The sequence below is a fragment of the Urocampus carinirostris genome, chromosome 6 (assembly GCF_059441175.1).
Source record: "Urocampus carinirostris isolate Australia breed hairy pipefish chromosome 6, RoL_Ucar_1.0, whole genome shotgun sequence".
Taxonomy (NCBI): Eukaryota; Metazoa; Chordata; class Actinopteri; order Syngnathiformes; family Syngnathidae; genus Urocampus; species Urocampus carinirostris.
The window spans coordinates 29,449,615-29,476,307 of record NC_142354.1 but is presented as its reverse complement, the minus strand read 5'-3'; the positions used below and the strand labels follow the sequence as shown (position 1 = coordinate 29,476,307).

The window sequence follows — 26,693 nt, the reverse complement described above, 5'->3', positions numbered from 1 at the left end:
TCCAATGAATATCGATACAGAATATGTCTTTCCTTCCTTAAGAGGCCGATATAAGGCTTTTTTTGTGTCTCCAGAATTTCTATTTGATGATTTTTTGGGGGGCTTTTTTCAACATTTTGGGTTGTTGAGAACTGCCTAAGAAAAGTTAATGCAGTTTTCCATAACGTCCACATGATGGCGACAAACTATCATGTGAAGTAAAGATATAGTTTCTTGAAATCAAATGATTATGTCTCATCTCATCTCATTAGCCGTACCGCTTATCCTCAGTAGGGTCGCGGGGGTGCTGGAGCCCATCCCAGCAATCATCGGGCAGTGGGCAGGGGACACCCTAAACTGGTTGCCAGCCAATCGCAGGGCACACAGGGACAGACAACTCTTTCGCTCATTCACACCTAGGGACAATTTGGACCGGCCAATTCACCTGAAATGCATGTCTTTGGAATGTGGGAGGAAACCGGAGTGCCCGGAGGAAACCCACGCAAGCACGGGGAGAACATACAAACTCCGCACAGGAAGTCTGGAGCTGGATTTGAACCCATGACAGGTTCCCATGACATGAACTGTGCCGCACAAGCGCTAACCACTGCGCCACCGTGCTGCCCCAAATGATTATGTTTAAAATTATAATTTCAAAGTTTGAAGTTAATTTTAAAAATAAATTGTATTAAGTACAGAACTTTTATTCTTTAAACAAAAGCTCGGGTCTGTAAATTGGGTTTGTTCTTTGGTTTCAATCCATACAAAATATTTACATACCTGTCAACCTCCACGGCTCCATGCCCTTACAAACTGTCGTATTTTCCCTTACAAAATACAAAAAATTCTGACACCATATTTTTTTCAAACGTGTTTATGTAGTCTAACATGTCATATTGTAGATGTGTTTCGTTATATCATATATATATTGTAACATATATATATATATATATATATATATATATAATATAAAATGTAACATATATATATATATATATATATATATATATATGTATGTTACATTTTGTTGTGAGATACTGAGTTGCTCGACATGAATGAGGTTTATTATAAAAAAGTTCGAAAATTAAGTAGCTTGGACGTTCACTGTGGAAGGAAAAAATACATGCAAATATAACTAAGTAATGAAATGAAATGATCTGCATTTATATAGCGCTTTTCAAGTCAATGACTTCCCAAAGCGCTTAAATTAATACATTTTGTTATTCAAATTATTAATTCATTTTCCGTTTTAAATTATTGTTCGTAATATACTGATTAAAGGGATAACCACAAACCTGTCTTTTTTCATTTTCTCCTTTTATACTTCCTTTTTTTTCTTAACTTCTTTATACAACATAATAATTCGTAATATAATGCATCAAAGCAAGTGAACCGTTTGAGAGCCGACTCTCTTGAATAAGTTGAGTCGAAAAAGCCGGTTCTCTAAAAAGAGACGGACTTCCTTTCACTACATAACTACCACATGAAATACAAGGCTGCAGACGCATGCGCACAGTAGCATCAAACCGCTCGCTTTGTTTGCAACGGAAAAAAAAAGATCGCGAGATAGCGGCGAACTCGTTTGACTTGATTGATTTGCCGTTTCGTTATAGTCGGTGTTTACCGGATGGTACCCATAATTGACAAATTTGTGTTTTTCCAAACAGATTTTCTTGTACGCCGTACACGTCCTAAAATGCATAATAAACGTACTTTGTACGGCAAAAACGTACAGGTAGACATGTATGTATTTAATAAAATTATATAAAGGTTTCTACTTCTGGTTTTGACCATCTCGGTACCCTTATGGAGTTGAACTCCTGAGAAAAACAAGGGATTAATGTATGATTACAGGGAGTGCAGAATTATTAGGCAAGTTGTATTTTTGAGGATTAATTTTATTATTGAACAACAACCATGTTCTTAATGAACCCAAAAGTCTCATTAATATCAAAGCTGAATATTTTGGAAGTTGGAGTGGGGCTTTTTTAGTTTTAGCTATTTTAGGAGGATATCTGTGTGTGCAGGTGACTATTACTGTGCATAATTATTAGGCAACTTAACAAAAAACAAATGTATACCCATTTCAATTATTTATTTTCATCAGGGAAACCAATATAACAGCTCAACATTCACAAATATACATTTCTGACATTCAAAAACAAAACAAAAACAAATCAGTGACCAATATAGCCACCTTTCTTTGCAAGGACACTCAAAAGCCTGCCATCCATGGATTCTGTCAGTGCTTTGATCTGTTCACGATCAACATTGCGTGCAGCAGCAACCACAGCCTCCCAGACACTGTTCAGAGAGGTGTACTGTTTTCCCTTCTTGTAAATCTCACATTTTATGAGGGACCACAGGTTCTCTATGGGGTTCAGATCAGGTGAACAAGGAGGCCATGTCATTAGTTTTTCTTCTTTTAGACCCTTTCTTGCCAGCCACGCTGTGGAGTACTTGGATGCGTGTGATGGAGCGTTGTCCTGCATGAAAATCATGTTTTTCTTGAAGGATGCGGACTTCTTCCTGTACCACTGCTTGAAGAAGGTGTCTTCCAGAAACTGGCAGTAGGACTGGGAGTTGAGCTTGAGTCCATCCTCAACCCGAAAAGGCCCCACAAGCTCATCTTTGATGATACCAGCCCATACCAGTACCCCACCTCCACCTTGCTGGCGTCTGAGGCGGACTGGAGCTCTCTGCCCTTTACCGATCCAGCCACGGGCCCATCCATCTGGCCCATCAAGACTCACTCTCATTTCATCAGTCCATAAAACCTTGGAAAAATCCGTCTTGAGATTTTTCTTGGCCCAGTCTTGACGTTTCAGCTTGTGTGTCTTGTTCAGTGGTGGTCATTTTTCAGCCTTTCTTACCTTGGCCATGTCTCTGAGTATTGCACACCTTGTGCTTTTGGGCACTCCAGTGATGTTGCAGCTCTGAAATATGGCAAAACTGGTGGCAAGTGGCATCTTGGCAGCTGTACGCTTGACTTTTCTCAGTTCACGGGCAGTTATTTTGCGCCTTGGTTTTTCTACACGCTTCTTGCGACCCTGTTGACTATTTTGAATGTAACGCTTGATTGTTCGATGATCACGCTTCAGAAGCTTGGCAATTTTAAGAGTGCTGCATCCCTCTGCAAGATATCTCACAATTTTTGACTTTTCAGAGCCTGTCAAATCCCTCTTCTGACCCATTTTGCCAAAGGAAAGGAAGTTGCCTAATAATTATGCACACCTGATATAGGGTGTTGATGTCATTAGACCACACCCCTTCTCATTACAGAGATGCACATCACCTGATATGCTTAATTGGTAGTAGGCTTTCGAGCCTATACAGCTTGGAGTAAGACAACATGCATAAAGAGGATGATGTGGTCAAAATACTCATTTGCCTAATAATTCTGCACTCCCTGTATATTCATTGGTTGTATTAACTACAACTTGAACCTTGCGTGGTACATTTGCCTCAATGTGTATATCTGTGTAAGTTTGTCTTTTTGCTCATTACCTTGGTGGGGAAGTAATGACTCGTTTTGAACTCTTTGAGGAAAGCCGACATGAAGAAAGTGGAGAAAAACAAGATGACAGACCAGAAGAGGACATCTGGGGTGTAAGGACCATGATGGCCACATGACGTCCCTTCAAATTGTCCCTTCAGGCTCACGCATTCCTGCAGAAAGATGACACATTTTTCTTGGACAATCTGAGCAAAAAATTCCCATGAAGGACTGATTTTGTCCTGAGAAGAAGCAATACATAAAAATAACAGCGATGAGTGAATGAATGACTAAAGGGGGGGAGAGTGAAACTTTCCATTGAGGTTTTACAAGACCTACTTCGTTGTTGTGCTCAGTGAAGAAAAACTAATCGATGAAATGTCTTAACCTCTAAAGAAGTTAGCCACTTGAGAAAAAAGGAACGGGTCAGCTGTCTGCTAACCAATGCAAACATTGTGTGTAGGTGTATTTGCGTGTATACTTTGACATTACTGGGTTACCTTGACAGTAAGATTGGCCCAAGGCACAGAGTCAGCTGTGATGTTTCTTTCGCTCCACAGTTTTAAAGTTTCATTGTTTGGACTATCAGGCTCCATACATCTGCAGCTAAAGTCAGAATTAAGCACAATAACTGAGTTAGATACATCAAAGATGATATGTTTTAAAATGTGGTCCACCTTCAGAAAATAGCAAACAGAGACAAAGAACAGTATTCCAGTATTGTTAGTGCTGTCAAGAACTTACAATATTTTAATCATGATTAATCGCATTATTCATATATAACTCATAGTTAGCAATTGATTCAATGCCACAAATATAAATAGGAATTTGATTTTTGTTTTAGGAAAGTATTTTTCTTTATATACGTATTGGAACAGCCCCTCAACATCCTTGTTGTAAAAAAAAAAAAAATGCCAGGAGAGTGCATAGAAAACGTGAACAAGGACTTGGCCTGTAGCGCATATGACCTGGCAATCAAATTGTATTATCACTTGTATTATCAACACTGCGGTATAAAAATCTTATAATGGTATTGTATACCTATTATAAGCTTTGCTCTTGTCAGTTACCATTAGTTAACTTTAAGCTCTATGGACAATATAATGCATTCCCTAGGGCAGTGGTCGGTAACCACTGGGCAACTGACCGGTATGAGGCCGCACAGAAAGAAAAAAAACTTGCCTTATTTTTTTGCTTCTACTGTATTTATTCGTTTAAACACACTTTTTTTCACTTAAAAAATTCCAAAGTTAGAGCAATGGCAATGGAAGCCGTAACAACCAGGATACCAGGCTTGCAGATGACAAAGGACAAGTTGTCATGGATCATTATGGGAAAGAGTTCAGTCCAAACAACGTTGTACGGTACATCGTAGTACTAGTAAAAACAGTGTGATGTTTGGATTGGATTGAATATATAGATGATAAAATAGTTGGTGGTACACAAAAGGTTGCCAACCACTGCCCTAGTGGATTTGTCAGTGACACCAGCCAAATAAGCATTAGTAGCATGGGTCTTCCATTTTTGGTGCATAAGTACTTATCAGAAAAAAAAAAATCATGACGGTGTTGAAAGGGGGTTACATTAACACTGTTAACTGACACCACGTATTTAAACATTTAAAGCACAAATTTCAAATTAAGATAACTACTGCCAAAGCTGAAATCAAACAGTGTTTCGTACTATGCTAGTGTCAGCTTGTCGAGGTCACTATGAGCATTGAAGGGGTAGATTTCTCCTAGGTGGCACAGCTTTTCCAAGGCCTCATAAATGAAGATGATGCAGATGAGGGCGGCAAAGGCCTCCTCGGTGAAGCGGGTGATGTAGCAAACCAGAGAGCTTGCGTCTGTGGCAACTAACAGCAGACACAAGAGTGCTGTCCACAGGCCTATGCAGGACCTCAGTGACAGGTAGGAGAGGTTGTAGTCCCTTCAGAGTAAAATAAAAAAAAAAACACATTTGACAAAGCACACAAACATGACCAAGAGTTATGATTATTTGATGCATACTTGCAGAATTTGAAGAGGATTTTCTCAAACACTAAGACGGGACCAGTGCTACCCAGAATGGTGAGAGGCTGGCCGGCAAACAAAGAGTACGCCACGCCAGTCATGGATGCACCAAGTAAGGACTCAATGGCACTCTGAAATGCATTATCAAGTTTGATTGTGAGTTTTTTTCTCATGCATGGAGATAAGGAATGGGGTTGTTTGCAGACATTCTGTGCTTTAAGTGTCGGCCCTTACAATGCGTCCCTCTGTTGCTTCTCCAAGTAGCCCCCCAAATGTGATGACAGGTGACATACAGGCACAGTAAAGAAAGAGAAAAGAGGCCACACACTGCAGGCTCAACCCATCCTTGTAGTCGCTCAAATAGAAGGGAGCTTTCCTTTTAATGTCCATTATCAGACCGCCAAACAACCTGCCGGTAAACCAAAATACACAGAACGTTATGTTTCTATTTGGAACTTATTTAATTTTGTATTTAGCATTTGGAACAATCATGATACAAAAATAATACACAAAGAGTAGAGGGAAGACTTCTTAAGAGAATCTAGACCAGGGGTCATCAATGTGGTGACTGCAGGAACCAGGGCGCCCCCTAAGGACAGTTGAGGTGTCTGCAGACCTGTTCTGAAAATGATTTTCTAGTTAAAGGATTTTTTTAGTGGTTGACTGAGTCTATTTAACAATTAACTTGGTAATAACATGAAAAGTTGTTATTTTCTGAATTCAAATAAGAAAAAAAATTAGTTAACAGACAAAATAAATCTATTCAAGTATTGATAATTATTTTTAAGCAATTAAGAAAATACAATGATAATCTATTTGTGTATTAAACACATGTATTTATTCATATTTTTATTGATTTATTTTAAAGGAAATACAACAAAGTATCTGGCTACCTAGCTTCCTACCCTTTTAGCTATTTAGGAAGCTATCTAGCTAGCTTTTTACATTTGTTGTATGCTATCTAGTTAACATTTTATCCTTTTTTTGATAGTTATTATTCTAAATCTTTGCCTCCATTCTAGCTTGTTATATGGCTTTTTTGCTTTTTATCTGTCTATTTTGTTGTCTTTTTACTCATTTAGCTAGGGATTATATTGCTTCCTTTTAGTTTTTTACCTGTTTAACTTTCTAGCTAACTATCAAGCTACTTTTCTTTAGCTATTCAGCAAGCTATCTTAATTTTTTCCAAGCTATTTAGCTGACACTTTATTTGTTTGTGCTGGTTATTAAGCCAAATTTAAGTAACAAAAAGGATCTCAAAAGCTGTCGGAGACCCTTATTCTAGAGAGTCTTTGTGATAATCTTTAAATTCAAGCTAATCAAAAAGCGGTTATCCAAACATGTCTTTCTGATCCTTCCTTTATGCAACAGGACACAACCATACTGGAACATAACATCCTCAGTTCAATGTTTACAGTGAAAAGCACAGACTTTTTTCATTTTATTTATTAATTATATTATTATTTTTCAAAATACCCCCTCAACCAGAGCTTTTTACCAAACAAAAATAATACTATGATACATTTTAAAGAATATTTTTACTATTTGTATTATTATTTTTACTATTTTTCCATGTACAATTTTTTTAGACAAATGTCTTCGAAAAGGGCTAGAATAGCTGCCCTCTGCCATTACAGATGTCATAATTTAAAGGATTACCTTCTTGTTTCGTTAAATTGCAATCATTTGATTTTTTTTAACACAATTATCTGGTAAAACTAGAAAATCAATCCTTAAAATGAGCAATACACTGCAATATTCTTACAACAATGAAATACACTGAAAAATAAACCGTAAATGAATAAAACATGTCTGTTGTGACAGGACATTCTAATTAAGTCTTATTTTTCTAATTTTACGACAAAAACAAGTGTGAACTACAGTAAAACAAAATAAAACAAAATTTCTGGGATAACTTTGCTCATGGTTTTTCAAATCCTATTATTAAAGTAAAAAAGAAATCTTTAAACTAAAAAAATATATTTGATAATTGTACTCGTAAAATAGGTTTGAATATCTCCATTTTTCTAATTTTGCAAGAAAACTTGGTAGGAATAAAACAGATAATATCAGATATGAGCAAAATATTCTGCAAATGAGACCTGCAAATGAGGCATTATGTTTGTAGGGATCTTGGGGGAATCCATGTAGGCCTGGTAAATTTTGCAATATTTTAAAAATGAAAATACCCCGTGAAGTGCTTTCAAGTACTCCTAGGTGTATTAGTAACCCTATTTGAGAAGAACAGGTCAAAAGGTAGAAATCTATCCTGCATTTCACTCACATTATTTAGTACAATAAAGGCAAAAATAATTAGAAAGCAATTCCTGTGAATCATGTAGACATATAGTCACCTTCCAGTTCTCTGCAGTTCGGGTCCATGTTCTGTATGGGGATCTTCCTCGGCCTGATGAACTGTGCCATTTGGGACACCAGGCATCTTCCTCTTCTCCTTTATTGACACCAAATCATAAACCAAAGCCAATATGTCAGCATATGGCTTTGATAATCTACCAATCATGGCAGAAAAATCCTGCATACCTGAGATGGGACATTTTTTGGTGGCTCAATACGGATAGAAGGATCCCATTCCCCTGGTGGCAACACAGTCACTTGGTCCAGGAACTCATCTATTCCAGCCAAGAGGTCACTTCTGTCCTTTGCCTTGTATGCAACACCATGGAAGATCTAGGATTAAAGAAAAAAGAAAAAGGCATGATGCATTAAAGTCTAGTTTTGCAATTTTGAAGGCAAACCTCACCTCATCAGTCATTATAGTTGCCATAGACCGTCCAATCTCATGGTACTGCTGAGCTTTTCCATCCGGCCCAAGGAGAATGAAGAGGAACCTGAAAGGAGTTGTTGTTAATGATGTTCATTTGGTGTTGAGGAATGTTGCACTGTATGTACCTGGTTGGTATGGGGACTTCGGTGAGGCCGGTGAGCAGCACAGCTGGGGAAAGACGAACAAAGGCCACAATGGGCCTCTCCAGGAAATCTAGCTCGCCGACCAGCACATTCGATGCTTCTGCTCCCTCTGGGATCTTCTTCATGAAGTGCATGTCCACCTGATAAATTACCGTAATGTGGAGATTAGATAGTTCATGACACCTTTACATATAGGAATTTAATTCCTGGGGTCCAAAAAATCATATATATGTATATATACAGTAAAGAAAATAAGTATTTGAAGACCCTGCTATTTTGCTATTTCTCCCACTTAGAAATCATGGAGGGGTCTGAAATTTTCATTGTAGGTGCATGTCCACTGTGAGAGAGATAAACTAAAAGTATTTGAACACCTGTGTATCATCTAGAATTCTGACCCTGAAATACCTGGTAGTCTGCCCATTACAAGTCCACCTGCACTCCATGTATCATCCTGAATCAGATGCAGCTGTTTGCGGTTGTTAGCTGCATAAAGACAACTGTCCATCCCATACAATCAGTAAGACTTTAACGTGTAACATGGCGAAGACCAAAGAGCTGTCCAAAGACACCAGAGACAAAATTGTACACCTCCACAAGGCTGGTAAGGGCTACGAAGCAATTGCCAAGCAGCTTGGTAAAAAAAGGACCACTGTTGGAGCAATCCTTAGAAAATGGAAAAAGCTAAACATGACGGTCAATCTCAAGCTGAGTAGGGCCCCATGCAAGATATCACCTGTTGGGGTCTCAATGATTCTAAGAAAGGTGAGGAATCAGCCCGGAACTACACAACAGGAGGGGGTCAATGGCCTGAAAAGAGCTGCATGGCACGAAAGGTTCCCCTGCTTAAACGAACACATGTCAAGGCCCGTCTTTAGTTTGCGTATGACCATTTGGATGATATAGAGTTATGGAAGTTTTGTGGTCAGATGAGACCAACATAGAACTTTTTGGCCCTAATTCCACTAAGTGTGTTTGGAGGAAGAATAAAGACTACAATCTGAATAACACCATCCCTACTCAGAAGCATGGGGGTGGAAGCATCATGCTTTGGGGGTGTTTTCTGCACATGGGACAGGACGAGTGAACTGCATTAAAGAGAGGATAACTGGGGCCGTGTAGTGTGAGATTTCGGGGAACAACCGCCTTCCCTCAGTCAGAGCATTGACGATGGTTCATGGCTGGCTCTTCCAACACAAATATCCGAAGCACACAGCCATGAAAATCAAGGAGTGGCTCGTTAAGAAGCATATCAAGATTTTAGCATGGCTAAGCCAGTCTCCAGACCTGAACCTAATTGAAAATCTTTGGAGGGAGCTCAAACGCCGTGTTTCTCAGCGACCGCCCAGAAACCCGACTGATGTAGAGAAGATCTATGTGGAGGAGTGGGCCAAGATCCCTCCTGCAGTGTGTGCAAACCTGGTGAAAGACTACAGCAAACATTTGACCTCTTTAATAGCAAACAAAGGCTACATTACCAATTATTAACATTCATTTTCTCAGGAGTTCAAATACTTATTTACAGCTGTATCACACAAATAAATCCCTAAAAAATCATGCATTGTGATTTCTGGATTTTTCTTTTCAGTTTATCTCTCTCGCAGTGGACATGCACCTACGATGAATATTTCAGACCCCTCCATGATTTCCAAGTGCGAGAAATAGAAAAATAGCAGGGTGTTCAAACACTTATTTTCTTCACTGTATATATGATTATATATATGTATATGGATCGTTCAAATATGTAATTAAATATCATTTTACCTTGCTGAGGTCCACCTGGTGCCCTTCCGACCCGGCTCCGTTCTTAGGTCCCTCTGTCATGGGGGCAGGCTGAGGAGACGTGGCTGACCCTGCTGTGGGGAGTGCAGAAAGGGCTGTTTTTCAGAGATTCAGATTCGGATCTACTTTATTGTCATTCTAGTACACGTGTATACAGAACGAAATGTCGATACATCTGACCCGCACAGTTTCCTTGAATGTACAGATATAAATAAAATGTTGTATTGAGTTGGAGTATTGAAGTACTAATAATATAATATACTAAATAATGATGGCTATTTTTTATGCAGCATCTTAGATTAAGGTTCAATGCTTTTGAGGAACTCAATAACTTTTGCACGACAGGCTAGAGATGTGGTCCCACTGTCCTATATTTTGGACTTAACATGACAATAAATGATCAGTGAGCAGTTGTGTGCTTGCAAACTATTGTCCAGAGCGTGGCTTTATTAAAAAAAAAAAAGTAAAAACCTGTGAGGTGAGGCTCGGACTGTTTGCGAGTCCCCTCTGCGATGGAGCGAACAATGGGCATGAGGTTTTTCTTCTTCTCGTTCTGGTGGTGGTGCCGCTTTAGCAAGGCCTCTCGTACTTTAACCCTCACGCTGTCGTCCAGCTCATGAGATGCCTCCTGATGATCTAGCACCATGTCTGCGAGGCACACAGAACACATGGCTTGGTTGAAAACAACTTTGGAATGTTTGGAAGATGGACGGATGCGTGACTGGACATAGTTGGAAGGACAGACTTGTAGTTAAGTGTAGGCCTACTTCATGAAGTGAGCAGTGAGCGAGTGTCCTTGCAGTGACAAAGTTAATGAATCACATCAATCCTTCAATAAGAATTCATTTCTTCATTTTATGTTCCAAAAGTGTCTTTTTTCTCCATGCACCATTAAATATGTGAACTAACCACCCAATCATCTTCCAGTCCTATAGCCTTAGCTTCTATTTTGTCATTTTTGCGATGATGTGTCATGAATTGAACTTTTCTATGATGCTTTATTATCAGGCAGTGTGCATTTTTTCACACACACAAACCATCCCACATTAAATCTGAGCACAACTCAAGGCCACTCAAGTTCAGTTCCAGAATAATCAACCTTGCTAATTGGACCACCAACTTGGGTACAGTTGAACCATGAATACAAATACAACACAATTCACACTTGGGTTATTTGCTGCATGGGAAGTCCAAACAATAACTTTACCTATAAAAATCTGATTTGCTGAACCCTAGTTGTTGACATTTTGCTCTCACCACAAAATTATGAGTCCCATGGTCCACTTGAAAAGATTGTGGGTCCGTTTTAAAAAATAGCTCAGCAGTGATGAAACGTTGTATTGTGTTGTTGAAGTCATTATGCGAGTCTTAAATCACGATTCACTGCTGAGTCCTTGTTGTTAATTATTGCAAGAAATCATTAGAATAACATCATGTAGATACTTGACTTGTGAGCGATTTTAGGACATAAGCATGAATCCAGTATTAGTGGTCAGTTAACAAACAAATATTGCTCTGATGTATGCATCTGCTTCAGCAGGTGCTTATGGCAGAAGTCACATGGAGTAGTGAGTTTGTGTAGGAGTGTGTGTGTATAAATTAAGGTGAATATATATTCAGTCACAAGCCCAAAGTTAATGATATATCTGTACTGGTAATTTGTATAACGTAACCGTTTACTCCTGTGCATTCATTTTCAAATCTGTGACAACACACTCACAAAAAAATGACAAATGAGTAAGGAAATGGCCGAATTCACTTCTCAAACTAATGTCATCAAGTTTGGGTGTTGTTCCGCATAAAATGGTACAAATTTCAAAGAATCAAAGCAAAGTTAATCTGTAAAGAACTGTTTAGACACTGAAATACAAATCAAATTGCTTTATAATACATTAAACACACAAATAGAACAATCCCTCCTTTTTCCACACCCAACATCCTGGAATGTAAAATATACAGACACACACCAAAAAAAAGGGAAATGCCCTAAATTTTTTTGCAGGATGGGTAGTTTTGTATAATAATTGCCTAAATGTTTAGGTTGTTGCAAACAAATGAAAACATCAAATTAATTTACAATTTCTTCGGCTGTCATGAACAACTAAAATAATGCTTTAGGCTTAAAACAAAATGACCCTGTTTAATATTGTTTTATTCATTAGAAGATTTTTTTGTCTTTTATAAATTTATAAACACAGATCAAGTTTTTCTTGCTTACAACCAAATCACATATTTTTCTGGTTTATGTAAACAGTTTTTAATGTAGTTTTTAATGTGGTTTTTAACCAAATTTGGGGTGTACATTTTTGAGTTATATAGAACAAAATGGCGAGTTGTTTGTGCAATGCAATCCAGAAAGCTCTCTCGAATCTACCCAACTAGTTAATTTTATGGCCAAAAAGGTTTTTTTTGACCAGTGTTGAGAAACAAAACAAGCGGGAATTAGGCATTTACATTTGTTAATCGCTCTCATAATTATAAGTGTAAAATACAGCGCTTAACTTGTATTGTTTATCCTCGGTATGCAATATTTGTGTCACTGACAAGTTGTGTCTATCTCCAGCATATAAACTTTAAAAAATGCTGTTTTGTATATGTATTTGTCAAATACACACCTGCAATCTCCTCTATACAGTCTGCATGCATGTCCAGCAACACGCTGCCATTAATGAGGCAACTCCTCAGTTCAAAGAGACTGTGCAAGGACAGCGTGGCCACGTATGGCTTGCTCCATCTCTCGCCACCATCCTCAACATCTTCCTCAAATTTCAGCCACCTGAGGAAAGACGAAGACATCAACTAAGGTTGTAGGGCTGAAAATAACAATTCTTTTATCAATCGGTGAATCAAAAATTAGATTGTCAACAGATAGAAAAATAGTGCACAAAAATGCAGAATATTCCATAATATCCATCCTTTCATTTTCTCTTGGGGTTACATAATTTTGAACAATAAAACATACATGAGATTGTCAAATAGCTTAACAAAAATCACAAATACAAACAAATGGATACCATACACCTGCAGATATGTAAGATACCTTTTTTGTATAAAGTGCAAAAAAGCCAACAACGGAGGAGAATGGAAGTACTTCCTCAGATCAAGAGGCTGTTATGCGTCTCGAGCCGGCCACTGCCGGATCATAGTCGAACCACAAGCATGTTTTAACTGCCCAACTACACTATAACGTCACTACGAAATTCAATGCACTGTGATTTGCAGCAAATTAAAGTGCTGAGTGATGCATAAATTGCAAGACACAACATATCAATAATAAAATCCATTGCCAACACTTTAAATCATCAATTTTAATTGATTTTATTGAATAATTGTTGCACCCCTGCATGGTGCAGTCCAAAAAAAAATAATAATTTTAGGCAAAAATAAGAATTGGCAGATTCAATATTTTGTTTAATTCTTAATAACTTTGTTGGAGAAAAAAAAAACCTTCCAATATGGGTGAATTGTGTATAGCATGGATGTCAAAACTATGGGCCAGAAGGTCATTTTTGGCTAAATAAATATTGAACATATTTTAAAGTAACATTTTTAATATATGTGTGTAGTTCTAAACCAACCACATTAAAAGCAAGTTGGTTTTCATTTTAGAGTAAAACAAAAATCATAAAATTTGGTGTGCCTTATTAAAAACTGGGGAAAAAAATAGAAGCCCTATTTTATGTTGTATTTGAGCCCAGCGTGTCTCTTGTGTGACAGAACTGAGTGGATTTCATGCAGATGATGGTGAACTCTCAGATTTCAGAATACAGCAAAGAAAACACAAACAGGTTTGACGGATCAGCCTTTTATAAAACTCGTAGCACTTTTTGTGCTTCCTGGCTTACAACATAGCAACATAATACACAAAAACAGGTCAGTTTTTTTCAACTAGTCTAAAAAAATAAGTTGTTTTATTTTAACAACTCTCCTTGAAAATTGGCTTACATTACATAAAGCAATAACAAAAACTGTATAACTAAATGCCAAAAACTATAATATCCAAAATTAGCCCTCAAAACCTAATTTTATTAAAGTAAAACCCAACAATAGGTAAATAAATTCAAAATTTAAAAAAAAATGCTCTTATTCTGTATTAAAAATGTTTTTTGGGGGGGGAGGTCTTGTCCTACAAAAAAAACCTTAAAAATGTGTTTTTGAGAGAGAACAAACTTAATGATTGAGTCGTTTTGTATTCAATACAAACCAAAAATGGAATAACTTTGGCTCATTTTTTGACCCAAGTGCATTTGAAGTTAGTGTAGTAAGTGACGAGAACTGCCAACAGCCAAACATAAACCCTAGTCTCAATCTATGTCATGCGTGTTTTGCATTTTAGAATGAGGAAACGTGTCAAGAAATGCTATCACAGGCTTTCCAAGAAAACTTACAATAGTACTGAGCCACTGGAAGCTTTTAATAGCGAGCCCTGTTGCCAAGGGCTCTCAAAAGAAAAAACACCGACCTGGCTGTTTCCTTCCACTCAGCATCTTTGCCGTCTTTTACGCAGATCTCATCCAACTCGGTGAACAACTCATGCGCCGCGTGCTCCTCGTCTTCTTCCGTCCCCAGAATGAACTGCACCCGTTGGGACGGTGTGTCTGAAAAGGAGACAACATGTAAGATAACTCACAATATATGGGCCATGGTTAACATGTAAGTGCTACCAAACACCCCTGTTTACTACACTAATAAATTATGAAATGCACATTTTCTATGAAAACTACAAAAAATAAAAATAACAACCAATTGTTATTCTTATATTGACAATCTTGATTGTTCCTTGGTTATTAATGAAGCATTATTGCAATCTGCTGCACACTTGAAGTAACAGAATTAGAATAGTTGTATTGTCATTGATAACATTGTGCAAGGGTAGGCCGGTAACAATTTGGAATTCCTGGGGACAATTAATTGTCACACAAATAATCATGAATATACTGTCAAAAAGAAGTTTCCTCTGCATTATATGCTACTATGATAATGGTTGGTTGGTTGGTTGGATCCCTTAACCACTAAGGTCGTACGGGCACCATTTCCTGTGGTATGTCTTGGGCAAGTACAGCCTGGTGATGCCTATCTCTTTCCAGGCTAACATGTTTCCACCAGGATAATACCAGCTAAATATGACATATACTGTAAACCTTAATAAAGAGCAATGCAATGGTCAATAAGTCATTCTTATCCTAACATTCAGTTCTTTTTATTAAAACAAAAGCAACAGTGCAGGATTTTAGCCTGTCGAGTTAAAACCTTTTGTGAAACAATGCACAGGTGAGGTAACAGGTTGTAAGGTCTTGGACTCAACTTGTCAGTCATAAAGTGCAAAATTGAACAAAGTGTAAACATGAGATGCACAGAAAAGAAAAAAAAAATACTCTAATTACAACATAAACACTTCAAGTGAATACAGCAGTTCATAGAATGAAGCTAACAGCAGCAGACAAATGTCTCTTTTCTTAAAGTTCTTTGGATTTGAAAAACAAGACTGGTACAGTAAAATGAGGCATGTAACTAGGTAAACATACAGTTTTTCCTAAAAACCTTAAAAAAACTATTGCACAGCTTAAGCTCTATCAACATGACATCAACTTGAGTATAAAGTTGTTAATTTAAAACTGTTTTGGCCAATGGTTCGTAGAGCTTATCAAATTTGTACAGCATGATTGAACGGCAGCGTTTCAATAGCAATGTACTGTGTAATAGGATCTGTTAGCGTGCGCCATTTCACACGATCTTGTTTGCAAGTCGTGACCAGTTATTCATTATGTAACTGCGTTATTTTTTTCAGTAATGGGGTAATCTAAGTGATTACCTTTTCTGCCGTTACAACGCCGTTACCGTTACTGAGAGTCAAAAGTGAGGCGTTACTTTGGCTGTGGAACGCCAACGGCGTCGTGTCACCCTTGGTACACCTGACACTATTTTCACCTGTTCGGTTTTTCGCTCTCCTCCGAGTTCGTTACGTCACCATTAGAAAAGAGCAGCTATCCATAAAGTTAGGTAGCCATTACGAATATGCGCCGAAAGAAAAGGCGAAGGAGGGCTGGGTTTTGACAGCACCCGACTCGTATCGTTCACGAACCAAACGGCTCTATAAGGCCTTTCTTGAAAGTTGGAGCCGGCTACCCACCAACCGAGAGCTGATTCCCTTCGAGACACTTTTTTTTCTTGTTATTGTCAGAGCCAGAACAGACAGTAGACCCAAACGCGTAACGTTTCACACAGCTTTATTGAGGAACCGGGAAACGAGCAGCAGCTCGGGCTAAATGAGTGGCACAGGTAAGGGCAATGGGCAAATCACTACAGTTATTGGTCAAAATGCATTTTTTTTAAGGATTCTATGCTGTTGACTTTGAATTTGTTGATTATAAAAAAAGGTTAAAATTGTATTGTATTTTATCTTTTTCTTTGTAGATTTATAGATCTTTTACTTCGTTTCCTGAATTTTTCAGTGTAACGTTTATGTGTTAGTGCTGCCTAATTTTTCCCCTCTTTTTAAGTAATTCAAAACAAACACAACCTAAAAAGCCATTTGGGTGCTGAAAGAGGCAGCTCTTATTAGCGAGCCAAGCCAAAAAAAAGACTCGGAATTCCCAACAACAGACCTTTCGCGTTAGTTATTAAACTCACTGTATATTGTCTACTGCTGTTAGTTATTCTACCTTATTGTCTACTTTCTTTTTGTTGCACTTCTAGCGTAGGATAAATCTCTTGCTCGTGAGGTTTCTAAACACAAGTACTTGTCTGTTTTTCTCTATTCCACTGACTCAATTACTGCTCAGAAAAATTTGAATTTTGTGACCTACAACTTATTTTGAAAGTAACGGAAGTAAGTACTTTCATTGGTAACTAGTGACTTTTACTTTAGAGTAAGTCAGTTAATTTGTGACTCGTGTGTATACTCTTCGTACAGTATATCCAATTGGAAAGCTGCAACCCCTGCATTGTTTGCCATTCTTCCTTTGCTGACTAAATCGGTGAATTGTTCTTGAGATTATTTGTGTTAGCTCCTTAAACTGGCACCTTCAAAGTTTGAAGACCTCTTCTTTGGAATTTCGGGCTTACCGCTGGCAAAAACCCAAAATGTGTCCAAAATACTAGAGTGGCGTATGGTTTTGAAACCAAAAATTGCACGGCAATGATGATCACATAACATAGTGCCGATGTCCTTTGCTCCTGCGTGTGCGTCGCTACACATTGACGTTGTTTCCTTGACATTTCAGTCAAGGGTGGTCACAAAAGGGGTGGAAAGAATAAAAGACGGTAATTGCAAAAGTGAAAAATATGCGCAATATGAAAAATATTCGCGATTAGACAAATACGCTGTATTTTTGACAGGCCTATGCAGAGGTTGGCAGCCCAAAATGTTGAAAAAGTCATAAACTGTCTCTGAGACTCTTTGTTTTAAGGGACCTACTAGAGGGTAGCAGGTCAAAGAGGTGGTGGCATGGGGTAAGAGAGGAGGCCTTTATAATATATTTGGCTCTGTTGCGGTAGAGTTCACTAAACTGGGCAGAGAGCAGCCAATTATTTTCCCGGCTGTGTTGATGAATTTCTGTATGGTTTTTCTGTCTGCTGCCGTGCTCCCAGCATACCACACCGTGACGCCGTAATAGCTGGTTTGATATCCGATCTCTTTTCAATCTAAGAAACACTTTCAACTTAAAAAAGGCCCTCTTAAAGCCCCAATGTGTAATATTCAACCACTAGATGGCACTGTGTTGTCTGGTACAGGTGAGGCCAAGTGATACACGGCAGAGCGTTGCGGCAGGATGCCGGACAAACATGGAGCAGTGGGGGTTAAGTGGGGATTCTACGGTGTAAGAGAAATAAACATTTCTCAGATTATTTTAAATAAAATTCCCCTTGGTATGGTAGCTCAAGTTTTTTTGTACCACTTGGAGGCACTAAATGTTACACACTGTCCCTTTAAATCAGAGGTGTCAAAACTAATTTTAACTCGGGGGCCACACGATAGAACAAACATCCTGTCAGCGGCCGGATTAGTAGATTAAAGAGAAAGAATAAGAGAGAAAAAGAAATAAGAGAAAGAGGGGGGATAAAGAAAGAGAGAGAGAGCCTGAGAAACAAAATAAATAAAAAGAGAAGTCGTGAGAGGGGGGAAAGGGAGAGGAAGAAAGAAATCCAAAGAGAAATAGAAAGAAGGAGATAAAAGAGATAATGTTTTGCAGCTCCGACATGTGCAAATATTTATAATAACATCCTATGGAAGGACTTTGTGCACTAATGCATGCATGCCAACGAGTTCCTGCTAATTAGTCAGATAGTCGATCTTCTGCCTTGGGACATCCGTGTTTGTGCGTGTTCAACAGTATCGATGGCTGTCATTGAACAGCCATTAGAAGCGCTCTGTGATGCAGTGTATATGGGAAAATGTCCGTTCCATACATACCGTGACAAGGTGCCTTCTCGCTCTCCTCGCTTTGCACTGCCGTGATGCTTCCTGTCCTCTTGTCTCTCTTACGATGCCGCGAGCCGTGAGCCTTGTGGTGTCGATGGCTCTGCCGGGGCATCCGAACACCCACAAAGAGGGTCCGGTGGCCTGCAATATCAGTTTTGTTTTACTCTTGGTTATTTTTACTTTCCACACTCCAATACACAGAAAATACAGTTATTTATGTATTTATTAGCAGAGCGCTAATCCTCTTAATGTTCTGAATTCATATTATTTTCAAGGTTTGATTTCCTTTCTTGGGGTTACAAATTTATTTGTATTGCTGCTTGAAAGTGCTATATAAATGTAAAATATTCTTGTTTTTGTTGCTGCTAAATGTTATTGCACTCCTTTCATTGCACTATTATTATTGCTCAGGCCAGTCTCTAAGGATTAAGTTGTAAACATTTTTTGTCTATTTATCCAGAGTCTTTTATCGGTTTTCTCTTAAAAGTCTTCATTACATATTTATCCTGGAGTCAGTGTTCATTTTACCTCTGAAAAGTGATGGGTCCCGGGGACTCGCATGCTCAAAAATCTATGGGTCCCAACAGAGATCTATGGGTCCCCAAAATTTAGTGTTATCGAGGTTGAAATCGTAAAATCGGCGACAAATATATAATACTAATTATATATTCATTCAGTTTTAATCATCAAATTATTAATTAATTTTCTGCATCAAATTATTGTTGGTAATATACCGATTAAAGGGATAACCACAAACCTGTCTTTTTTTATTTTCTCCTTTTTTTTTAACTCCTTTATACAACATAATAATTCGTAATATAATACATCAAAGCAAGTGAGCCGTTTGAGAGCCGGCTCTTTTTAATGAGTTGAGCCCAAAAAGCCGGTTCTCTAAAAAAAGACGGACTTCCTTTCACTACACAACGAGATCTCGTTGGCCGAGATCGGCGTGCAGACGAAAACTCGAACCGCGAGACCAAATCAACAATGGCGGATCTGCCTGACAAAAAGTTTGGAGTGCAGTAAATCTTGGTTAAAAAAAGTAATCGGGTAATAATGACAATTTTGTGGCAAAAAGGTTGTGTCCCGGGGATGCACGTTGATTTGAGACTATGCGTCCCCAGCAAAAATGATGTGTCTAGGACGCAGGGCCGCGGACAAACGAGAACACTGTGGAATGCGATGTCTAATCTGGTTGCATACAACGTTGATATCAATGACAAAGAAGACATTTCAATTCAAGACTATTCAATTAAAATGTATACAATTTTAATACATCTATTGTACACGAAAAAAATCGCCTCTCACCCCTACCAATTCCTATGTGCACACAGGCAAGCACAACTAAGAATTATTTCATGAAAAATGACATAAAGCTCAATGTACCATATAGGATAATTTTGCTCACTTTCAGTAATGTTCAGTAGTATTTTGCTTAATTTACTAGGGAAGTAAGTTACATTAGAGAAATTATAGCAAAATTATTTGTTTTAGAGTTTTTGAATATATATAAATATATTGTTTTATTTGGAATAATTAATTGAAATACAGTCAAACAAAAACATTTTTAATGGAATGATTCATAATGGGAAAAGAAACAAGTTGATCACTGATATTAAAACATATATATTCAACAAAATATTTAAGATATACGAAAACATTATGGGATAGCTATGATTAAAATAGCTGTCATGAGTTCCTTGAAATAAAGTAATGAATTGGTCTAATCGAGACCTACCTGTTCTGGCTTCCGTCCACCAGAGGGCGCCTAATTTGTTTGTAATTGGGACAGGTGTGTCCAATCACCCAACACCTGTCGCTAATTAGCCTCACTCTTCATAAGGACATTTTGGACAGCATTAAGGGTAGGGTGTTTTTCTTTTTGCACATTCATTTTCTCCGGTCAAGATCACCATCACCTTTTTCTCGTGAATTCCTGATTTGTGAGGTTGTTGTTTTTTCTGATTCTGACAGGGTTATTGTTGTTTTTGATCGCCTGTTACTTTGTTGATGATTTTCATCTTAAATGCCATCTGTTTTTAAGCACACAGCCTTTTCCTGCTTCCTGCGCTTGGGTCCACCCCAAAATCACAATACTGCCTTCGCTTAGCACTACTAAGTAGTTATAGGGAAAAAAAATGGTCTTTGTGTTTAGGAAAGACGGCCTGAGCTCCAAATCTCACTGATGATTTATAGGAGTTGTAAATAAGCGTTAAATCAAAAAACGTTTTACGATGTCAGCAGTTGTGCTTGATTTGTGTTAGACATAAATCCAAGCTGCATCCAACACACTTTAACTGCAACAGAAAATACAAATTTCCTACTAACTGCATTGCGCCAAATCATAAAAAATAATTCATGTAATGCAAATTATCCTTTAAAGCAGTGGTTCTCAACTGGTGGGACGGGGGCACAAAATGGGTCACGGACCCTTTTTCAGTAGGAGGCAGGCCTTTGCCTTGTCAAAATAATGGTATGAAAGAAAACAAAATAACATTAAGACACTCCTTAAAAGTAGATGGGGATCAAATGTCCTGCAAATTTCACAGGAAAATACCGGTTAAGTTTGTCTACACATGTTAAACATGGCCAAATGCAGATACAGCAGAGAATATGAGATATGGATTTTATCATATTAAAACAAAGCTAGTCAACGAAAGCATTTTGGATTTCATTACAAATGTATGTGTGCGTTATTTTTCCACTAGATATCGCTGTTTTGCATAGTTCATCCGAAAAAAGTCAAAAGAAAAGAATACAAACTACGGAGACTCAAAATTACCAAAAAGCAAAATTTTTCTTCTCATTTTTTGCCCAGCCTTTGACTGTGAAACATTACAAATAAAGGAAGGAAAAGTAAAATAAAAGAGAGGGAATGAAACAAATGAGACAGGGAACAGAAAGAAATAAGTGATAAGCAATAGAGGAAAAGGGAAAGTAAGGGAAAAAAGAGATAAAAAAGAGGAAGAGAAGAAAATACATAAAAAAGAAAAAAAGGAAGAAAAAGAAGTATAAAAGACAAAAAAACAGAAAAGGGGGGGAATGAGGAACAAAAAGAAGGGGAAAAGAGATAAATTAGGAAAAAAACAAAAAGAAGAAAGAGGGTGGATAAAGACAGGTTTTTGTGTGCACGAAGCAGTAAGATGGCTGGCAATGTTAGCTTTTAATCGATAAATTTGAAAAGTGGAATCTTTTTATTTTGATTTAGGTTGAGGCAAGGAATTGGGTGGCATGATGGGTCCTCAAGTAAGACCAGTTGAGAATGACTGCTTTAAAGGCTATGAGGTGTAAAGAAGCAAAAGTCCGTTTTTAAAAGGATGTTTGCTTATAACAAGAAGAAATTGAGTGATTTTGGATCATGGGACACAATTTCAAGTCCAGTTTGTACCCACCTTCAAGTTCTTCCTCTTCATAATGGATATTCAGGACTGAGCTGGTTCCGCCCTGGTCTATGACTACCTCCTCATCCGGCCGCTGGGTGAGAGACACAAACAACAACTCCTTTTAAGTCTCTTTTTCAGTGGCAAACTTTTCTCTTGATACGCATTTTTAAATTACAATTTCTAGGCAGTATTTTACAAACAGAAACTTATTTAATTTGTTTCCTCAATATGTGAATATTAGAGGTGAGGATGGATGGGTGGGTGGATGGAAATGGATGGGTGGATGGATGGATATATACTGTAGATATGCTAGCACATACCTTGTGCTATTTGACCTGTTAGTATCTACAATCGTTTTGCGTCCATGGGCTGCTGGAAACTGACATATATTCTGGCATTCTGCCTCAACAATGCAGCTTGGCTGCATCACACTTGCTTACAAACACGGAAAGGGCTCTATATGTTTTAGGTAATGATTGAGTTCAAAAAGGAAGAGAGAAAAAAGAGGATCTGTATCTAAATTGGTTAAAACAGAATTGTAAATGTTTGGTTGTTTATTTATTTTATTTTTTTCATTTTATCATTTATCCATAGCAAAGTTAATATTTTGAATTTTTACGTTATTGTTTTGCATTTCAGGGGATTTTGTTTTATTGTTCCACTACAAATCTGTTCAGTGTGTAAAAAGCTAATATTATTGTCTTTTACAATTTATTTTTAATTTTAATTTATATTTCTTATATTATCTTTATATGATTTATATATGCTTTTTGTTTTTATTGATATTGTATTTTTTATTGATGCCCTGCAAAAAATTAGAAAATAATTACTGAATAATTCAGTGAATAATGTTTTATTATTTTTGATAATGTATCATTAAAAAAAAAATCTGAGGAATCGTTTGGAAGCGAAGTTCCATTTGGGAACTGAGCCAATGAGCTGGCTTTCTAAATAGAGCTGTCCTTTTGGGTGCGACCAGTAGATGGGGACGCAATAATGACTATCTTTGTCGCTGTCATTTTCACACTTTTTTTCCTCATTTATTGCAAGAAACATGGCAATGGCAACAATTTCAAAAAAATTCAAGCACTTTCCTTCCATTTCCTGACTTTGAAAATACAGCATTAATATTCAATTTAATTTTCAAGGATTTCAAGCACCCATACTAACCCTGTATATAGATAGATACAGTGTTGCAAAAGAGGGAAAAATATACATTTAAATAAAGTTTTATTTAGTTGATGTAAGTGGAAAACATGCCTATTCTAATATTCCAACAGTGAGATGCTAATGCAATGTTTAGAGTGCGTGATGTCTCCAATGTCATTAGGAAAGCCCGTTAGTTTGAATTAGTGAGGAAATGAGAATATTTAAAGCTGTCGCGTCAAGATGCATGATGCTGGTTGAAATCATGCTTACTCAATAAAACTCAATTAGAGTTAAATGTTACTCTGATGGAAAAGCAAAACGAACAGCTGGTTTTGGATGCCATTTTTCTCACCATTTTTCCTCGAGCAGAACACTTAGCGTGATACTAAGCAGGTCTCTTTCCTGAGAGTTTTTTTTTTTGTTGAAACAAGGCTTTAATTGGAGAACCCGTGCTGAGGCCAACCACTGATTCTGACTTTAATATTAGATCATCTATAAGCAGGAGGTGGAAGTGTGGGGAATAACATAAAACCTGATTGTTAAATAAGAAGTAGATCGTGAAAATATGATAAAGCCAGCTATTTTATGAAAAAAAAAGATGCTCAATGCTAACATTTGTATTGCTAAATGTGCACTTTTTAGTGTGTTATTTTATCTGCCTTTTTGGACTGATTCGAAGCTCTAAAATGGATAAAACTGATATTTGAGTTTTCAATGAGCTTGTCATAGAATTATAATTCTAAGGATGCGCGAGTATGTGTGTTTGGTATTGAGCAGGGGCCAAGCCTTATTCAAAGTATTGCACTTCGCAGCCGATAGTTGCTCTCTTGCGGGAGTTTACGTTAAAGAAAACTACAATTTAGAAGAGTAGTACTGTGGTTGATTTTTTTTTTTTTAATATGTTCTTTGTTAATGAGATATATATTCCGTATTTTCACACTCATTAGGGGCACTGTTTTAAAGGGCGCACTCTTCTTGGTTTGAATTATTATTGTGTCGCCTCACATGGCAGACTGGCCTATTAGACACAAGTCTCACGCTCCCAAACGCAACCGCCTTTAATACAACAACAAGTAAGAATTCTAATGTTATTATAATTTTTGTAAATCTCACAATGCTTTTTGGGGATATATTTCTTAAATATTACCATATCAGTATTTGTTTCTTTTCATGACGGAGGTATGATTAATTAAAATGTATTAGTATCAAGTATTTAGAATCAAGTGTTGTTGCTAGGTACTAATATTAGTCTGAAAACAAGCCTGCCTCAAGATAAATTTGTGTGCATAAAATTGGACTAAATGGTAAATAATAAATGCATTCTGATGTTAAACAGACTTAAAACATTGATAATAACTTGTATTTATATGGAGAGCAAAGGGTCTCAAACTCAATTTACTGGGGGGTCGCCGGGGTTTGAGTCCAGGTGAGGACGTTCGCCATCAGGTTTTTCACAATAAAAATGGTGATTGAAAACATTCCACTATTCTCAAATATATTTTTCTCCATGAAGATTCGTGAATAAAAAAACGTTTAGATCAATTAATCAGAAATAAATGAATCCCTCATTGCCTGCACATCAATTTAACTTTCCTATAAAGACAGGGGCCTTAAACTATCATTCAGTGGCCCGCCATTGGGCCTCGGGCTTGGAGTTTGAGACCCCTGACGGACAGTATAATCGCGACTGCCTTTAATACAACAACAAGTAATGGACAGTATAATTGTAATGCTTGAAAGATTGAACCAGAAATCCCTCGGAGAACCAAAAGAAGACGGTTAAGTCAAGTTTCTGATCTTCTTATCAGCGTTTGAAAGCGAATGTCTCAGTCTAAAATAGGAAAGATATTATTCTTTATCTTACCAACACACATTATTACACTCGCTCCCACTGTGTTATCAGTTCAAGCAGCTGTGGCTGGCTAAGTGAAAGCCTCGATACAAGTGTGTGGGTTTACAGTTTAAGACGGCGACAGCGTCATTAAAGGTAATCCCAAAATCTTAACATGCAAAATGTGGGGAAATAGTACATGGTTATAACATAAAATCAAACCGGGAACAAACAACAAAAATTGGTAATAGCTACGGCGAGATATGCAAAGCTGTTCAGGAATTAACTGGCGTTAACCCCAGGCTAGCTGATCGAAACACTCGCGGTGAGCAGCCGAGCTAACCAAGAACAGACAACGAAAAGTGGCAATGGCCACCGTGACAAACGCAAAGCTAGTTGGAAATAAACCAGGGAACACGGCAAACCCGGCGCTAGCACCAGCCTGGCTGATAAAAATACACACAGAGAGCAGCCAGTCTAACTGGACACAAACAATGAAAAGTGGCTATGGTCATAAATGCAAAGGCAGTCAGTAATAAACGAAGGAACGCGGCAAAACCGGCGCTACAACCAGGCTATCTGATCAAAAAAACAAACAATGAGCAGCCACGCTAATCTGAAACAAACAATGAAAAGTGGCAACGGCTATGGCGATAACTGCAAAGCCAGTCAGGAATAAACAAAGGAACACGGCAAAACCGGCCCTAACGCCAGGCTAGCCAGCCAAACAACACTGGGTCGGCAGTCAACAAGCAACGACCAGGAGCAAACAGAACAGGAAAGCCCTCGGCCGCCCTGGCGCGGACAAAACTATACCACCCTCGACCCACATGGCGAAAAACTATAAGCGACAAAAACAAAAAGCGACAATCGCCTACCTCCAATCAGAAATGGGCAGTATGAAATCGCTGTTCACTACAATCGCTGCCTGTTTCAGAGCTGGACTCACATGTTGTGTGAACGGGATTCGCCATTTTGTAAAGGTTGTGTGCCTTCAATGACATCACAGCCAATGTTCCCTCTAATTTTCCACGGGTCTGAGCGTTCACACAAAGACGGTGAGCAACGCTTGAAACAACAGTGAGCAACAGCAACCCCAAGTGTGGCAACTAAATCATTATTAAACATGTCCAAAACTTAACATCACGTTACATTTTGCTGAGTTTCCAGTAATGCAAAACATGTTTTCACTTTTGAATGAATTGACTAATGTACTATTGCAAAGGTTGTACGGCCTACAAACGTCATTTGTTTTTACAACAATTCTTTCACAAGATTTCCGTTTCTTTTTTTTCCTGGTATCTTTTGTCGCATAATACTAACATTTTGGGGGGCTTATTTAGTCGGTTGCACGATACACAACTGTATTTAATCACATTGTTTAGTGGAAGTACAATGTTGGCAACAAGATTGACTTGGTATAATTGGAAATTATTTGAATGCTACAAACTTTTTCTTATTTTTCCCTGTTTTTTTCTTTTTTTTTTTTAATTCCTTTAAAAAAAATCTCGTGTTTATTTTTTCCGAGCTGTTACTTTTTTCTTTTTGTTCTCTATTTACTTTTTTTCCTTTGTTTCTTTCCTTTCTTTTTTTCTGGCTTTTTTCTGATTTTTTTCCTTCTTTTTTCTCTTCCTTTTATTTATTTTTTTCTCAGCTTTTCACTACTTTTTCATTTTGGTATTTTTTTTTCTTTTTTGTTCGATTCCCCCTT

General features: G+C 37.7%; 1 protein-coding gene and 2 long non-coding RNA genes across 6 annotated transcripts in view; 2 read left to right on the top strand and 1 right to left on the bottom strand.

Annotated features, from left to right (window-relative positions):
* Positions 1-4,378, top strand: part of LOC148364532 (uncharacterized) — a 48,550-nt gene extending 44,172 nt beyond the window's left edge. For all 3 annotated transcript variants that reach the window (XR_015850764.1, XR_015850763.1, XR_015850762.1), the window contains exon 9: positions 3,531-4,378. This is a non-coding gene — a long non-coding RNA (uncharacterized LOC148364532). The remainder of the gene's footprint in view (positions 1-3,530) is intronic.
* The window catches only part of slc4a8 (solute carrier family 4 member 8), a 58,922-nt gene that overhangs the window by 12,465 nt on the left and 19,764 nt on the right, over positions 1-26,693 (bottom strand). For both annotated transcript variants that reach the window (XM_088338673.1, XM_088338672.1), the window contains exons 2-16: positions 22,012-22,093; positions 18,611-18,760; positions 14,660-14,795; positions 12,813-12,973; positions 10,669-10,845; positions 10,180-10,271; positions 8,398-8,555; positions 8,249-8,336; positions 8,029-8,175; positions 7,842-7,939; positions 5,722-5,896; positions 5,485-5,618; positions 5,159-5,404; positions 3,976-4,081; positions 3,487-3,648 (exon numbers count right to left, since the gene is read on the bottom strand). In XM_088338673.1, the coding sequence (XP_088194799.1) occupies positions 3,487-3,648; positions 3,976-4,081; positions 5,159-5,404; positions 5,485-5,618; positions 5,722-5,896; positions 7,842-7,939; positions 8,029-8,175; positions 8,249-8,336; positions 8,398-8,555; positions 10,180-10,271; positions 10,669-10,845; positions 12,813-12,973; positions 14,660-14,795; positions 18,611-18,760; positions 22,012-22,093 (2,112 nt within the window). The remainder of the gene's footprint in view (positions 1-3,486; positions 3,649-3,975; positions 4,082-5,158; positions 5,405-5,484; positions 5,619-5,721; positions 5,897-7,841; positions 7,940-8,028; positions 8,176-8,248; positions 8,337-8,397; positions 8,556-10,179; positions 10,272-10,668; positions 10,846-12,812; positions 12,974-14,659; positions 14,796-18,610; positions 18,761-22,011; positions 22,094-26,693) is intronic.
* LOC148364531 (uncharacterized) lies at positions 4,771-12,938 on the top strand. Its single transcript, XR_015850767.1, has 3 exons — positions 4,771-5,385; positions 5,491-5,599; positions 12,833-12,938. It is a non-coding gene; the product is annotated as an uncharacterized LOC148364531 (long non-coding RNA).